At 39.2% G+C, this 18,055-nt stretch overlaps 1 protein-coding gene across 4 annotated transcripts in view; it reads right to left on the reverse strand.

The window, feature by feature from the left end:
• myo15aa (myosin XVAa) overlaps positions 1 to 18,055 on the reverse strand; it is a 207,366-nt gene that overhangs the window by 7,752 nt on the left and 181,559 nt on the right. For all 4 annotated transcript variants that reach the window (XM_046334016.1, XM_046334015.1, XM_046334014.1 and 1 more), the window contains 9 exons: positions 16,183 to 16,255; positions 12,747 to 12,820; positions 12,242 to 12,324; positions 11,632 to 11,762; positions 10,181 to 10,275; positions 9,874 to 9,951; positions 9,514 to 9,610; positions 9,180 to 9,340; positions 6,768 to 6,901 (listed from right to left, as the gene is read on the reverse strand). In XM_046334016.1, the coding sequence (XP_046189972.1) occupies positions 6,768 to 6,901; positions 9,180 to 9,340; positions 9,514 to 9,610; positions 9,874 to 9,951; positions 10,181 to 10,275; positions 11,632 to 11,762; positions 12,242 to 12,324; positions 12,747 to 12,820; positions 16,183 to 16,255 (926 nt within the window). The remainder of the gene's footprint in view (positions 1 to 6,767; positions 6,902 to 9,179; positions 9,341 to 9,513; positions 9,611 to 9,873; positions 9,952 to 10,180; positions 10,276 to 11,631; positions 11,763 to 12,241; positions 12,325 to 12,746; positions 12,821 to 16,182; positions 16,256 to 18,055) is intronic.

The following is an 18,055-nucleotide window of genomic DNA, read 5'->3' on the forward strand; positions in this document are numbered from 1 at the left end:
ATATTATCTAGTTATATTTACACAAGTCAGTTATCTGTATTATCTAGTTGTAATTACACATGTTAGACATCTGTATTATCTAGTTATATTTACACATGTTAGTTATCTATATTATCTAGTTATATTTACACATGTTAGTTATCTGTATTATCTAGTTATATTTACACAAGTCAGTTATCTGTATTATCTAGTTATCTGTATTATCTAGTTATATTTACACATGTCAGTTATCTGTATTATCTAGTTATATTTACACATGTCAGTTATCTGTATTATCTAGTTATATTTACACATGTCAGTTATCTGTATTATCTAGTTGTAATTACACATGTTAGACATCTGTATTATCTAGTTATATTTACACATGTTAGTTATCTATATTATCTAGTTATATTTACACATGTTAGTTATCTGTATTATCTAGTTATATTTACACAAGTCAGTTATCTGTATTATCTAGTTATCTGTATTATCTAGTTATATTAACACATGTCAGTTATCTGTATTATCTAGTTATATTTACACATGTCAGTTATCTGTATTATCTAGTTATATTTACACATGTCAGTTATCTGTATTATCTAGTTATATTTACACATGTCATATATCTGTATTATATAGTTATCTGTATTATATAGTTATCTGTATTATCTAGTTATATTTACACATGTTAGATATCTGTATTATCTAGTTATCTGTATTATCTAGTTATATTTACACATGTCAGATATCTGTATTATCTAGTTATCAGTATTATCTAGTTATATTTACACATGTCAGATATCTGTATTATCTAGTTATCTGTATTATCTAGTTATATTTACACATGTTAGATATCTGTATTATCTAGTTATATTTACACATGTTTAGTTATCTGTATTATCTAGTTGTATTTGCACATCTTAGTTATCTGTATTATCTAGTTATATTTACACATGTCAGATAACTGTATTATATAGTTATCTGTATTATATAGTTATCTGTATTATCTAGTTATATTTACACATGTCAGATATCTGTATAATCTAGTTATATTTACACATGTTAGGTATCTGTATTATCTAGTTATATTTACACATGTTAGGTATCTGTATTATCTAGTTATATTTACATGTTAGTTATCTGTATTATCTAGTTATCTGTATTATCTAGTTATATTTACACATGTCAGATATCTGTATTATCTAGTTATATTTACACATGTTAGTTATCTGTATTATCTAGTTATATTTACACATGTTAGATATCTGTATTATCTAGTTATATTTACACATGTTAGATATCTGTATTATCTAGTTATATTTACACATGTTAGACATCTGTATTATCTAGTTATATTTACACATGTTAGTTATCTATATTATCTAGTTATATTTACACATGTTAGATATCTGTATTATCTAGTTATATTTACACATGTTAGTTATCTATATTATCTAGTTATATTTACACAAGTCAGTTATCTGTATTATCTAGTTGTAATTACACATGTTAGACATCTGTATTATCTAGTTATATTTACACATGTTAGTTATCTATATTATCTAGTTATCAAATGTATCTGTATTATCTAGTTATATTTACACAAGTCAGTTATCTGTATGATCTAGTTATCTGTATTATCTAGTTATATTTACACATGTCAGTTATCTGTATTATCTAGTTATATTTGCACATGTCAGTTATCTGTATTATCTAGTTATATTTACACAAGTCAGTTATCTGTATTATCTAGTTATCTGTATTATCTAGTTATATTTACACATGTCAGTTATCTGTATTATCTAGTTATATTTACACATGTCAGTTATCTGTATTATCTAGTTATATTTACACATGTCAGTTATCTGTATTATCTAGTTATCTGTATTATCTAGTTATATTTACACATGTTAGTTATCTGTATTATCTAGTTATCTGTATTATCTAGTTATATTTACACATGTCAGTTATCTGTATTATCTAGTTATCTGTATTATCTAGTTATATTTACACATGTCAGATATCTGTATTATATAGTTATCTGTATTATATAGTTATCTGTATTATATAGTTATCTGTATTATCTAGTTATATTTACACATGTCAGTTATCTGTATTATCTAGTTATCTGTATTATCTAGTTATATTTACACATGTCAGATATCTGTATTATATAGTTATCTGTATTATATAGTTATCTGTATTATCTAGTTATATTTACACATGTCAGATATCTGTATAATCTAGTTATATTTACACATGTTAGGTATCTGTATTATCTAGTTATATTTACACATGTTAGGTATCTGTATTATCTAGTTATATTTACATGTTAGTTATCTGTATTATCTAGTTATCTGTATTATCTAGTTATATTTACACATGTCAGATATCTGTATTATCTAGTTATATTTACACATGTTAGTTATCTGTATTATCTAGTTATATTTACACATGTCAGATATCTGTATTATCTAGTTATATTTACACATGTTAGATATCTGTATTATCTAGTTATATTTACACATGTTATTATCTGTATTATCTAGTTATATTTACACATGTCAGATATCTGTATTATCTAGTTATATTTACACATGTTAGTTATCTATATTATCTAGTTATATTTACACATGTCAGTTATCTGTATTATCTAGTTATATTACACATGTTAGTTATCTGTATTATCTAGTTATATTTACACATGTTATCTTATCTAGTTATATTTACACATGTTAGTTATCTGTATTATCTAGTTATATTTACACAAGTCAGTTATCTGTATTATCTAGTTATCTGTATTATCTAGTTATATTTACACATGTCAGTTATCTGTATTATCTAGTTATATTTACACATGTTTATCTGTATTATCTAGTTATATTTACACATGTCAGTTATCTGTATTATCTAGTTATCTGTATTATCTAGTTATATTTACACATGTCAGTTATCTGTATTATCTAGTTATATTTACACATGTCAGTTATCTGTATTATCTAGTTATATTTACACATGTTATCTGTATTATCTAGTTATCTGTATTATCTAGTTATATTTACACATGTTAGTTATCTGTATTATCTAGTTATCTGTATTATCTAGTTATATTTACACATGTCAGTTATCTGTATTATCTAGTTATCTGTATTATCTAGTTATATTTACACATGTCAGATATCTGTATTATATAGTTATCTGTATTATATAGTTATCTGTATTAGTTATCTGTATTATCTAGTTATATTTACACATGTCAGTTATCTGTATTATCTAGTTATCTGTATTATCTAGTTATATTTACACATGTCAGATATCTGTATTATATAGTTATCTGTATTATATAGTTATCTGTATTATCTAGTTATATTTACACATGTCAGATATCTGTATAATCTAGTTATATTTACACATGTTAGGTATCTGTATTATCTAGTTATATTTACACATGTTAGGTATCTGTATTATCTAGTTATATTTACATGTTAGTTATCTGTATTATCTAGTTATCTGTATTATCTAGTTATATTTACACATGTCAGATATCTGTATTATCTAGTTATATTTACACATGTTAGTTATCTGTATTATCTAGTTATATTTACACATGTTAGATATCTGTATTATCTAGTTATATTTACACATGTTAGATATCTGTATTATCTAGTTATATTTACACATGTTAGACATCTGTATTATCTAGTTATATTTACACATGTTAGTTATCTATATTATCTAGTTATATTTACACATGTTAGATATCTGTATTATCTAGTTATATTTACACATGTTAGTTATCTATATTATCTAGTTATATTTACACAAGTCAGTTATCTGTATTATCTAGTTGTAATTACACATGTTAGACATCTGTATTATCTAGTTATATTTACACATGTTAGTTATCTATATTATCTAGTTATATTTACACATGTTAGTTATCTGTATTATCTAGTTATATTTACACAAGTCAGTTATCTGTATTATCTAGTTATCTGTATTATCTAGTTATATTTACACATGTCAGTTATCTGTATTATCTAGTTATATTTACACATGTCAGTTATCTGTATTATCTAGTTATATTTACACAAGTCAGTTATCTGTATTATCTAGTTATCTGTATTATCTAGTTATATTTACACATGTCAGTTATCTGTATTATCTAGTTATATTTATTATGTCAGTTATCTGTATTATCTAGTTATATTTACACATGTCAGTTATCTGTATTATCTAGTTATCTGTATTATCTAGTTATATTTACACATGTTAGTTATCTGTATTATCTAGTTATCTGTATTATCTAGTTATATTTACACATGTCAGTTATCTGTATTATCTAGTTATATTTACACATGTCAGATATCTGTATTATATAGTTATCTGTATTATATAGTTATCTGTATTATCTAGTTATATTTACACATGTTAGATATCTGTATTATCTAGTTATCTGTATTATCTAGTTATCTTTACACATGTATATCTGTATATCTAGTATTATCTAGTATATTTACACATGTCAGATATCTGTATTATCTAGTTATCTGTATTATCTAGTTATATTTACACATGTTAGATATCTGTATTATCTAGTTATATTTACACATGTTTAGTTATCTGTATTATCTAGTTGTATTTGCACATCTTAGTTATCTGTATTATCTAGTTATATTTACACATGTCAGATATCTGTATTATATAGTTATCTGTATTATATAGTTATCTGTATTATCTAGTTATATTTACACATGTTAGTTATCTGTATTATCTAGTTATATTTACACATGTTAGTTATCTGTATTATCTAGTTATATTTGCACATCTTAGTTATCTGTATTATCTAGTTTTATTTGCACATCTTAGTTATCTGTATTATCTAGTTATATTTGCACATGTCAGATATCTGTATAATCTAGTTATCTATATTATCTAGTTATATTTACACATGTTAGATATCTGTATTATATAGTTATATTTACTGTATCTGTATTATCTAGTTATATTTACACATGTTAGTTATCTGTATTATCTAGTTATATTTACACATGTTGGATATCTGTATTATATAGTTATCTGTATTATCTAGTTATATTTTCACATGTCAGATATCTGTATAATCTAGTTATCTGTATTATCTAGTTATATTTACACATGTTGGATATCTGTATTATATAGTTATCTGTATTATATAGTTATATTTACATGTTAGATATCTGTATTATATAGTTATCTGTATTATCTAGGTATCTGTATTATCTAGTTATATTTACACATGTTAGATATCTGTATTATCTAGTTATCTGTATTATCTAGTTATTTTTACACATGTTAGATATCTGTATTATCTAGTTATCTGTATTATCTAGGTATCTGTATTATCTAGTTATATTTACACATGTTAGATATCTGTATTATCTAGTTATATTTACACATGTTAGATATCTGTATTATCTAGTTATCTGTATTATCTAGTTATATTTACATGTTAGTTATCTGTATTATATAGTTATCTGTATTATATAGTTATATTTACACATTAGATATCTGTATTATATAGTTATCTGTATTATATAGTTATATTTACACATTAGATATCTGTATTATATAGTTATCTGTATTATATAGTTATATTTGCACATGTCAGATATCTGTATTATCTAGTTATTGTTACACGCGCAAAAATGTGAGTGTGAGGGTGGGTGTGTGGGTGTATGTGCGTGTGTGTGAGTGTATGTGTGTGTCTGTGAGTGTATGTGTGTGTGTGTGAGTGTGGGTGTGTGTGTGTATGTGCGTGTCTGTGAGTGTGGGTGGGTGTGAGGGAGTGTATGTGTGTGTGTGTGAGTGTAGGTGGGTGGGTGTATGTGCGTGTCTGTGAGTGTGGGTGGGTGGGTGGGTGTGAGGGAGTGTATGTGCGTGTGTGTGTGAGTGTATGTGTGTGTGTGTGAGTGAGTGTGGGTGGGTGGGTGTGAGGGAGTGTATGTGCGTGTGTGTGAGTGTATGTGCGTGTGTGTGTGTGTATGTGCGTGTGTGTGAGTGTATGTGTGTGTGTGTGAGTGTGGGTGGGTGTGTGTGAGTGTGGGTGGGTGTATGTGTGTGTGTGTGAGTGTGTGAGTGTATGTGCGTGTGTGTGAGTGTGTGTTCGTGTGTGTGAGTGTGGGTGGGTGTGTGTGCGTGTGGGTGGGTGGGTGTGAGTGTGGGTGGGTGTATGTGTGTGTGGGTGGGTGGGTGGGTGTGAGTGTGGGTTTATGTGTGTGTGAGTGTGGGTGGGTGGGTGGGTGTGAGTGTGGGTGGGTGGGTGGGTGTATGTGCGTGTCTGTGAGTGTGGGTGGGTGGGTGTGGGTGTGAGTGTGGGTGGGTGTGAGTGTGGGTGGGTGTGAGTGTGGGTGGGTGGGTGGGTGTATGTGCGTGTCTGTGAGTGTGGGTGGGTGCGTGTCTGTGAGTGTGGGTGGGTGTGTGTGCGTGTGGGTGGGTGGGTGTGAGTGTGGGTGGGTGTGTGTGTGTGGGTGGGTGGGTGGGTGGGTGTGGGTGTATGTGTGTGTGAGTGTGGGTGAGGTGGGTGGGTGGGTGTGAGTGTGGGTGTATGTGTGTGTGTGTGTAGTGTGTGTGTGTGAGTGTGTGTGTGTGTGAGTGTATGTGCGTGTGTGTGAGTGTGGGTGGGTGGGTGTAGGTGCGTGCCTGTGAGTGTGGGTGGGTGTGTGTGAGTGTGGGTGGGTGTATGTGTGTGTGGGTGTGAGTGTGGGTGTATGTGTGTGTATGTGTGTGTGCGTGTGTATTCTTACATGGTGGGCAGGAAGACGGTATCTTTAGCACGGTGTTGTAATGCTGCCAGCTTGGCCAACTGCTGCAGCTGCTGCTCACTGGCTTTACTCTGAGGAACCACACTCAGCAAGGCCTTCAGATAGTCTGGTAACACCTAGAACATAGAACACAGGCCTTCAGATAGTCTGGTAACACCTAGAACACAGGCCTTCAGATAGTCTGGTAGTCTGGTAACACCTAGAACATAGAACACAGGCCTTCAGATAGTCTGGTAGTCTGGTAACACCTAGAACATAGAACACAGGCCTTTAGATAGTCTGGTAGTCTGGTAACTCCTAGAACATAGAACACAGGCCTTTAGATAGTCTGGTAGTCTGGTAACACCTAGAACATAGAACACAGGCCTTTAGATAGTCTGGTAGTCTGGTAACACCTAGAACATAGAACACAGGCCTTTAGATAGTCTGGTAACACCTAGAACATAGGCCTTCAGATAGTCTGGTAGTCTGGTAACACCTAGAACATCCTGGACTTCCTGTAGTGTTGTTACACCTGGTTATAATACATCATAGTGTTATACCTGGTTATAATGCATCATAGTGCTGTGATACCTGGTAATCATGCATCATAGTGCTGTGATACCTGGTTATCATGCATCATAGTGTTATACATGGTTATAATGCATCATAGTGTTATACTTGGTCATAATGCATCATAGTGCTGTGATACCTGGTTATCATGCATCATAGTGTTATACATGGTTATAATGCATCATAGTGCTGTTATACCTGGTTATCATGCATCATAGTGTTATACATGGTTATAATGCATCATAGTGTTATACCTGGTCATAATGCATCATAGTGTTATACCTGGTCATAATGCCTCATAGTGTTGTTATACCTGGTTATAATGCCTCATAGTGTTGTTATGCCTGGTTGTAATGCATCATAGTGTTGTTATACCTGGTTATAATGCCTCATAGTGTTGTTATGCCTGGTTGTAATGCATCATAGTGTTATGCCTGGTTGTAATGCATCATAGTGTTGTTATACCTGCCTGTAATGCATCATAGTGCTGTTATACCAGGTCACAATGTATCATAGTGTCGTTATACCTGCCTGTAATGCATCATAGTGCTGTTATACCAGGTTACAATGTATCATAGTGTAGTTATACCTGCCTGTAATACATCATAGTGTGATACCTGGTTATAATACATCGTAGTGTTGTTATACCTGGTTGTAATGCATCATAGTGTTATACCTGGTTATAATGCATCATAGTGTCGTTATACCTGCCTGTAATACATCATAGTGTGATACCTGGTTATAATACATCGTAGTGTTGCTATACCTGGTTATAATGCATCATAGTGTTGTTATACCTGCCTGTAATACATCACAGTGTTATACCTGGTTATAATGCATCGTAGTGTTGCTATACCTGGTTATAATGCACCATAGTGTGATACCTGGTTATAATGCATCATAGTGTGATACCTGGTTATAATGCATCGTAGTGTTGCTATACCTGGTTATAATGCATCATAGTGTTGCTATACCTGGTTATAATGCATCATAGTGTTGCTATACCTGGTTATAATGCATCATAGTGTTGCTATACCTGGTTATAATGCATCATAGTTTTGTTATACCTGGTTGTAATGCATCATAGTATTATACCTGGTTATAATGCATCATAGTGTCGTTATACCTGCCTGTAATACATCATAGTGTGATACCTGGTTATAATGCATCGTAGTGTTGTTATACCTGGTTATAATGCATCATAGTGCTGTGATACCTGGTTATAATGCATCGTAGTGTTATTATACCTGGTTATAATTCATCATAAGGCAGAGCTGGTTGTTATACCTGGTTATAATGCATCGTAGTGTTGTTATACCTGGTTATAATTCATCATAAGGCAGAGCTGGTTGTTATACCTGGTTATAATACATCATAAGGCAGAGGTGGTTATTATACCTGGTTATAATGCATCGTAGTGTTGTTATACCTGGTTATAATTCATCATAAGGCAGAGCTGGTTGTTATACCTGGTTATAATGCATCATAAGGCAGAGCTGGTTATTATACCTGGTTATAATGCATCGTAGTGTTGTTATACCTGGTTATAATTCATCATAAGGCAGAGCTGGTTGTTATACCTGGTTATAATGCATCATAAGGCAGAGCTGGTTATTATACCTGGTTATAATGCATCGTAGTGTTGTTATACCTGGTTATAATTCATCATAAGGCAGAGCTGGTTGTTATACCTGGTTATAATGCATCATAAGGCAGAGCTGGTTATTATACCTGGTTATAATGCATCGTAGTGTTGTTATACCTGGTTATAATTCATCATAAGGCAGAGCTGGTTGTTATACCTGGTTATAATGCATCATAAGGCAGAGCTGGTTATTATACCTGGTTATAATGCATGGTGACACAGAGCTCGTTGTCAAATTTAAGCGGCTGTGTCCAGATGACCCTCCTGAACCACAGGCTGTAGTTACAGTCCACTGGCTCCGCCTCCGTAGTAATGTCCAGGATGTATTCCTTCTTATTGAGGGGACGGACATTCTGACCTGCAGGCAGAAAGACACGTTACTCGACCCGCTTTCAGCTTTTACCCTGTGTGTGTGTGTGTGTGTGTGTGTGTGTGTGTGTGTGTGTGTGTGTGTGTGTGTGTGTGTGTGTGTGTGTGTGTGTGTGTGTGTGTGTGTGTGTGTGTGTGTGTGTGTGTGTGTGTGAGGCTCACCTCGGTGTGTGACCACAAATACAGCGTACTCATCCATGGCCTCCAGTCTGTGCAGTCCCATGTCATTACATAGCTCCTCTATAGCATCCAGAGACACCTACACACACACACACACGCACGCACACACACACGCACGCACACACACGCACACACACACACACACACACACACACACACACACACACACACACACACACACACACACACACACACACACGCGCAATTTGAAAATAGGCCTATCCTACGACACTGATGTTGGTGTGTGTGTGTGTGTGTGTGTGTGTGTGTGTGTGTGTGTGTGTGTGTGTGTGTGTGTGTGTGTGTGTGTGTGTGTGTGTGTGTGTGTGTGTGTGTACTCACTGAGCAGGTCTTGATTTTGAGGTGTCTCTCGATGCCGCCTGGTAGGAGGAACAACTGTCTCTTGGAGCTCCGCCCAGCCTGCACAACCAATCACAGGGCACAGACAGATAACCAATCAAAGAGCTAGGCAATCAGAGAGGAGACCTGTGATTGGTTGAGGAGATACTGAGACTGACGAGCATAGCTTTGAGCCCTGTGTGTGTGTGTGTGTGTGTGTGTGTGTGTGTGTGTGTGTGTGTGTGTGTGTGTGTGTGTGTGTGTGTGTGTGTGTGTGTGTGTGTGTGTGTGTGTGTGTGTGTGTGTGTACCAGCATGGCCTTCAGCTCCATGCTGTTGGGGTGTTCGATTCTTCCTCCGTACTGGAAGGTCCTCCTCAGGTTCTGCTCACACGCCTTGGCTATACCTGTCAATCAACAACCACAGCCAATCACACGCCTTGGCTATACCTGTCAATCAACAACCACAGCCAATCACACGCCTTGGCTATACCTGTCAATCAACAACCACAGCCAATCACACGCCTTGGCTATACCTGTCAATCAACAACCACAGCCAATCACACGCCTTGGCTATACCTGTCAATCAACAACCACAGCCAATCACACGCCTTGGCTATACCTGTCAATCAACAACCACAGCCAATCACACGCCTTGGCTATACCTGTCAATCAACAACCACAGCCAATCAAACGCCTTGGCTAAACCTGTCAATCAACAACCACAGCCAATCACACGCCTTGGCTATACCTGTCAATCAACAACCACAGCCAATCACACGCCTTGGCTATACCTGTCAATCAACAACCACAGCCAATCACACGCCTTGGCTATACAGCCAATCACTAGAGCAGACAGACAGACAGACAGACAGGTATAACAGACATCCTGACTGGTAGGGAGGGTTATAGATATAGTTAGGGTACCTTGGTAGTGGACTACAGGACTAGAGCAGACAGACAGACAGGTATAACAGACATCCTGACTGGTAGGGAGGGTTATAGATATAGTTAGGGTACCTTGGTAGTGGACTACAGGACTAGAGCAGACAGACAGACAGGTATAACAGACATCCTGACTGGTAGGGAGGGTTATAGATATAGTTAGGGTACCTTGGTAGTGGACTACAGGACTAGAGCAGACAGACAGGTATAACAGACATCCTGACTGGTAGGGAGGGTTATAGATATAGTTAGGGTACCTTGGTAGTGGACTACAGGACTAGAGCAGACAGACAGACAGGTATAACAGACATCCTGACTGGTAGGGAGGGTTATAGATATAGTTAGGGTACCTTGGTAGTGGACTACAGGACTAGAGCAGACAGACAGACAGGTATAACAGACATCCTGACTGGTAGGGAGGGTTATAGATATAGTTAGGGTACCTTGGTAGTGGACTACAGGACTAGAGCAGACAGACAGACAGGTATAACAGACATCCTGACTGGTAGGGAGGGTTATAGATATAGTTAGGGTACCTTGGTAGTGGACTACAGGACTAGAGCAGACAGACAGACAGGTATAACAGACATCCTGACTGGTAGGGAGGGTTATAGATATAGTTAGGGTACCTTGGTAGTGGACTACAGGACTAGAGCAGACAGACAGACAGACAGACATCCTGACTGGTAGGGAGGGTTATAGATATAGTTAGGGTACCTTGGTAGTGGACTACAGGACTAGAGCAGACAGACAGACAGACAGACAGGTATAACAGACATCCTGACTGGTAGGGAGGGTTATAGATATAGTTAGGGTACCTTGGTAGTGGACTCCAGGACCAGAGCAGGCGTCCAGCAGGAACGTGAACAGGAAGGGCTTCAGGACCTCAGAACAGCGATGGAACGCAGTCAGGATGTAGAGTAGCCTCCAGCCTCTCTGACAACTGTCCCTAGAGGTCAGAGGTCAGAGGTCAGATATACACTAACCCTATAACAGTCAGGATATAGAGTAGCCTCCAGCCTCTCTGACAACTGTCCCTAGAGGTCAGAGGTCAGAGGTCAGATATACACTAACCCTATAACAGTCAGGATGTAGAGTAGCCTCCAGCCTCTCTGACAACTGTCCCTAGAGGTCAGAGGTCAGATATACACTAACCCTATAACAGTCAGGATGTAGAGTGGCCTCCAGCCTCTCTGACAACTGTCCCTAGAGGTCAGAGGTCAGAGGTCAGATATACACTAACCCTATAACAGTCAGGATGTAGAGTGGCCTCCAGCCTCTCTGACAACTGTCCCTAGAGGTTAGAGGTCAGATATACACTAACCCTATAACAGTCAGGATGTAGAGTAGCCTCCAGCCTCTCTGACAACTGTCCCTAGAGCTTAGAGGTCAAGGTTAGAGGTTAGAGGTCAATGTTAGGGTTCTTACGTTTTGGAGCTGGTGTTTCCTGTGACCTGCTTCATCACCTGGCAGTAGACTTCATCTTTCATCAGACCATACTCCCCACTGAGCTAGAGACACACAGACACAGTAGACTTCATCTTTCATCAGACCATACTCCCCACTGAGCTAGAGACACACACACAGACACACACACATTTTTCAGAAGTAGAAGATATATGTTGGGGTGTGAGTGAGCGAGTGTGTGAGTGAGTGAGTGAGTGAGTGAGTGTGTGGTGAGTGAGTGAGTGAGTGAGTGAGTGAGTGAGTGAGTGATTGAGTGGTGGTGAGTGGTGGTGGTGAGTGAGTGAGTGAGTGAGTGAGTGAGTGAGTGAGTGAGTGAGTGTGAGTGTGTGAGTGTGTGAGTGAGTGAGTGAGTGAGTGAGTGAGTGAGAGTGTGAGTGAGTGAGTGAGTGAGTGAGTGAGTGAGTGAGTGAGTGTGTGTGTGTGTGTGTGTGTGAGTGAGTGAGTGAGTGAGTGAGTGAGTGTGTACCTTTAGGATCGTTGACACCAGGTCCTGTTCTGTCTGTCCCTTCAGAGGGTAGTCTCCCATGAACTTCATCACAGCTGCAGAGTGAAGAAGGTGAGACAGGTTACGGGTTAAAGAGCAGAAACAAGCAGACAGTCACATGACACGTTTCAGGAGAAATAAAATAACTACACTGAACAACAAGCAGACAGTCACATGACACGTTTCAGGAGAAATAAAATAACTACACTGAACAACAAGCAGACAGTCACATGACATGTTCCATGACAAATAAAATAACTACACTGAACAACAAGCAGACAGTCACATGACACGTTTCAGGAGAAATAAAATAACTACACTGAACAACAAGCAGACAGTCACATGACACGTTTCAGGAGAAATAAAATAACTACACTGAACAACAAGCAGACAGTCACATGACATGTTCCATGACAAATAAAATAACTACACTGAACAACAAGCAGACAGTCACATGACACGTTTCAGGAGAAATAAAATAACTACACTGAACAACAAGCAGACAGTCACATGACACGTTTCAGGAGAAATAAAATAACTACACTGAACAACAAGCAGACAGTCACATGACACGTTTCAGGAGAAATAAAATAACTACACTGAACAACAATGTTTCATGAGAAACAAAAGATCCCAGAAATGTTCCATAAGCACAAAAAGCTTCTTTCTCCCAAAAATGTTTTGCACAAATTTGTTTACATCCCTGTTAGTGAGTATTTCTCTCTAATCTTGTACACAAATTTGTTTACATCCCTGTTAGTGAGCATTTCTCCGTTGTCAAGATAATCCATCCACCTGACAGATGTGGCATATCAAGAAGCTTATTAAACAGCATGATTGTTACACAGGTGCACCTTGTGCTGGGGGACCATAAAAGGCCACTCTAAAATGCGCAGTTTTGTCACAGATGTCTCAAGTTTTGAGGGAACGTGCAATTGGCATGCTGACTGCAGGAATGTCCACCAGGGCTGTTGTCAGAGAAATTTCTCTACCGTAAGCGGCCTGCAACGTCATTTTAAAACATTTGGCAGTACGTCCAACCGGCCTCACAACCACGCCAGACCTCCACATCCGGCTTCTTCACCTGTGGGATCGTCTGAGACCGGCCAACTGGACAGTAGGTTTGCACAACCCAAGAATTTCTGCACAAACGTCCAGAAATCATCTCAGGGAAGGTCATCTGTGTGCTCGTTACCCTCACCAGGGTCACGACCTGACTGCAGTTCGACCCTCACCAGGGTCTCCACCTGACTGCAGTTCGACCCTCACCAGGGTCACGACCTGACTGTAGTTCGACCCTCACCAGGGTCTCCACCTGACTGTAGTTCGACCCTCACCAGGGTCACGACCTGACTGCAGTTCGGCCCTCACCAGGGTCACGACCTGACTGCAGTTCGACCCTCACCAGGGTCACGACCTGACTGCAGTTCGACCCTCACCAGGGTCACGACCTGACTGTAGTTTGACCCTCACCAGGGTCTTCACCTGACTGCGGTTCGACGTTGGAGCCGACTTCAGTGGGCAAATGTTCACTTTCAATGGCCACTGGTACGCTGGAGAAGTGTGCTCTTCACAGATGAATCCCGGTTTCAACAGTACCGGGCATCGTGTGGGTGAGCGGTTTGCTGATGTCAACGTTGTGAACAGAGAGCCCCATGGTGGGGGGGTTATGGTATGGTGTTTACTGATGTCAACGTTGTGAACAGAGTGCCCCATGGTGGGGGGGTTATGGTATGGTGTTTACTGATGTCAACGTTGTGAACAGAGTGCCCCATGGTGGGGGGGGGTTATGGTATGGTGTTTACTGATGTCTACGTTGTGAACAGAGAGCCCCATGGTGGGGGGTTATGGTATGGTGTTTACTGATGTCAACGTTGTGAACAGAGTGCCCCATGGTGGGGGTTATGGTATGGTGTTTACTGATGTCTACGTTGTGAACAGAGAGCCCCATGGTGGGGGGTTATGGTATGGTGTTTACTGATGTCAACGTTGTGAACAGAGGGCCCCATGGTAGGGGGGTTATGGTATGGTGTTTACTGATGTCAACGTTGTGAACAGAGGGCCCCATGGTGGGGGGTTATGGTATGGTGTTTACTGATGTCAACGTTGTGAACAGAGAGCCCCATGGTGGGGGGTTATGGTATGGTGTTTACTGATGTCAACACTGTGAACAGAGAGCCCCATGGTGGCGGTGGGGTTATGGTATGGTGTTTACTGATGTCAACGTTGTGAACAGAGGGCCCCATGGTAGGGGTTATGGTATGGTGTTTACTGATGTCAACGTTGTGAACAGAGTGCCCCATGGTGGGGGGGGTTATGGTATGGTGTTTACTGATGTCAACGTTGTGAACAGAGGGCCCCATGGTGGGGGGGTTATGGTATGGTGTTTACTGATGTCAACGTTGTGAACAGAGGGCCCCATGGTGGGGTTATGGTATGGTGTTTGCTGATGTCAACGTTGTGAACAGAGGGCCCCATGGTGGGGGGGGTTATGGTATGGTGTTTACTGATGTCAACGTTGTGAACAGAGGGCCCCATGGTGGGGTTATGGTATGGTGTTTGCTGATGTCAACGTTGTGAACAGAGTGCCCCATGGTGGGGTTATGGTATGGTGTTTGCTGATGTCAACGTTGTGAACAGAGGGCCCCATGGTGGGGGGGGGGGGGTTATGGTATGGTGTTTACTGATGTCAACGTTGTGAACAGAGAGCCCCATGGTGGAGTTGTAGTCATGGTATGGGCAGGCATAAGCTACGGACAACGAACTCAATTGCATTTTTTCAATGGCAATTTAAATACACAGAGATATCGTGACGAGATCCTGAGGTCCCCATTGTCGTGCCATTCATCCGCCGCCATCACCTCATGTTTCAGCATGATAATGTACATCATTTCTGGAAGCTGACCATGTCCCAGTTCTTCCATGGCCTGCATACTCACCAGACATGTCACCCACTGAGCATGTTTGGGATGCTCTGGATTGACATGTACGACAGCACATTCAAGTTCCAGCAACTTCACATAGCCATTGAAGAGGAGTGGGACCACATTCCACACCCCCCTACCTTTATATTAAAGGTGTCTGTGACCAACAGATGCATATCTGTATTCCCAGTCATGTCAAATCCATAGATTACGGCCTAATTAATTAATTTAAATTGACCGATTTCCAGATATGAACTGTAACTCAATAAAATAATTGAAATGGTTTCATGTTGCGTTTGATATTTTAGTTCTGTATATTTGATTAGAAGCCATTGGTTAAGTCCCAAATGGTACGCAGTTCCCTACATAGTCCACTTCTGGAGCGCTGGTCTAAAGTAGTGTACTGTGTAGGGAATAGGGTTCTATAGAGCTCTGGTCTAAAGTAGTGTACTATGTAGGGAATAGGGTTCCATTTGGGAACCGTGTTGTCTTACCCAGGGAGATGTCAGCTGCCACCTTGTTCATGTTGCTGTCTGTGAAGTCTATCAGAGACTCCTGGAGAGGGGACTGGGGAAACAAACACACAGCATACACACCCAGGCTGAATACTCAGAATACACACCCAGACTGAATACTCAGAATACACACCCAGGCTGAATACTCAGAATACATACTCAGGCTGAATACTCAGAATACATACTCAGGCTGAATACTCAGGATACATACTCAGCATACACACCCAGGCTGAATACTCAGGATACATACTCAGGCTGAATACTCAGGATACATACCCAGGCTGAATACTCAGGATACATACTCAGAATACACACCCAGGCTGAATACATACTCAGGATACACACCCAGGCTGAATACTCAGGATACACACCCAGGCTGAATACTCAGGATACATACTCAGAATACTCACCCAGACTGAATACTCAGGATACACACCCAGGCTGAATACTCAGAATACTCACCCAGGCTGAATGCTCAGGATACACAACCAGTCTGAATATTCAGAATACATACTCAGAATACACACCCAGTCTGAATACTCAGAATACATACTCAGAATACTCACCCAGACTGAATACTCAGGATACACACCCAGGCCGAATACTCAGAATACTCACCCAGGCTGAATACTCAGGATACATACTCAGAATACACACCCAGGCCGAATACTCAGAATACTCACCCAGGCTGAATACTCAGGATACATACTCAGAATACACACCCAGTCTGAATACTCAGAATACATACTCAGAATACTCACCCAGACTGAATACTCAGGATACACACCCAGACTGAATACTCAGGATACACACCCAGGCTGAATACTCAGGATACACACCCAGGCTGAATACTCAGGATACACACCCAGGCTGAATACTCAGGATACACACCCAGGCTGAATACTCAGGATACACACCCAGGCTGAATACTCAGGATACACACCCAGGCTGAATACTCAGGATACACACCCAGGCTGAATACTCAGGATACACACCCAGGCTGAATACTCAGGATACATACTCAGAATACACACCCAGGCTGAATACTCAGGATACATACTCAGAATACTCACCCAGACTGAATACTCAGGATACATACTCAGAATACACACCCAGGCTGAATACTCAGAATACATACTCAGAATACACACCCAGACTGAATACTCAAGATACATACTCAGAATACTCACCCAGGCTGATTACTCAGGATACATACTCAGAATACTCACCCAGGCTGAATACTCAGAATACACAACCAGTCTGAATATTCAGAATACACACCCAGGCTGAATACTCAGGATACATACTCAGAATACACACCCAGGCTGAATACTCAGGATACATACTCAGAATACTCACCCAGACTGAATACTCAGGATACATACTCAGAATACTCACCCAGGCTGAATACTCAGAATACACAACCAGTCTGAATATTCAGAATACACACCCAGGCTGAATACTCAGGATACATACTCAGAATACACACCCAGGCTGAATACTCAGGATACATACTCAGAATACACACCCAGGCGGAATACTCAGAATACACAACCAGTCTGAATATTCAGAATACATACTCAGAATACACACCCAGTCTGAATACTCAGAATACATACTCAGAATACTCACCCAGGCTGAATGCTCAGAATACACACCCAGGCTGAATACTCAGGATACATACTCAGAATACTCACCCAGACTGAATACTCAGGATACATACTCAGGATACACACCCAGGCTGAATACTCAGAATACACACTCAGGCTGAATACTCAGAATACACACCCAGGCTGAATACTCAGAATACACACCCAGGCTGAATACACAGGATACACACCCAGGCTGAATC

This window comes from Oncorhynchus gorbuscha, unplaced genomic scaffold (assembly GCF_021184085.1).
Source record: "Oncorhynchus gorbuscha isolate QuinsamMale2020 ecotype Even-year unplaced genomic scaffold, OgorEven_v1.0 Un_scaffold_557, whole genome shotgun sequence".
NCBI lineage: Eukaryota > Metazoa > Chordata > Actinopteri > Salmoniformes > Salmonidae > Oncorhynchus > Oncorhynchus gorbuscha.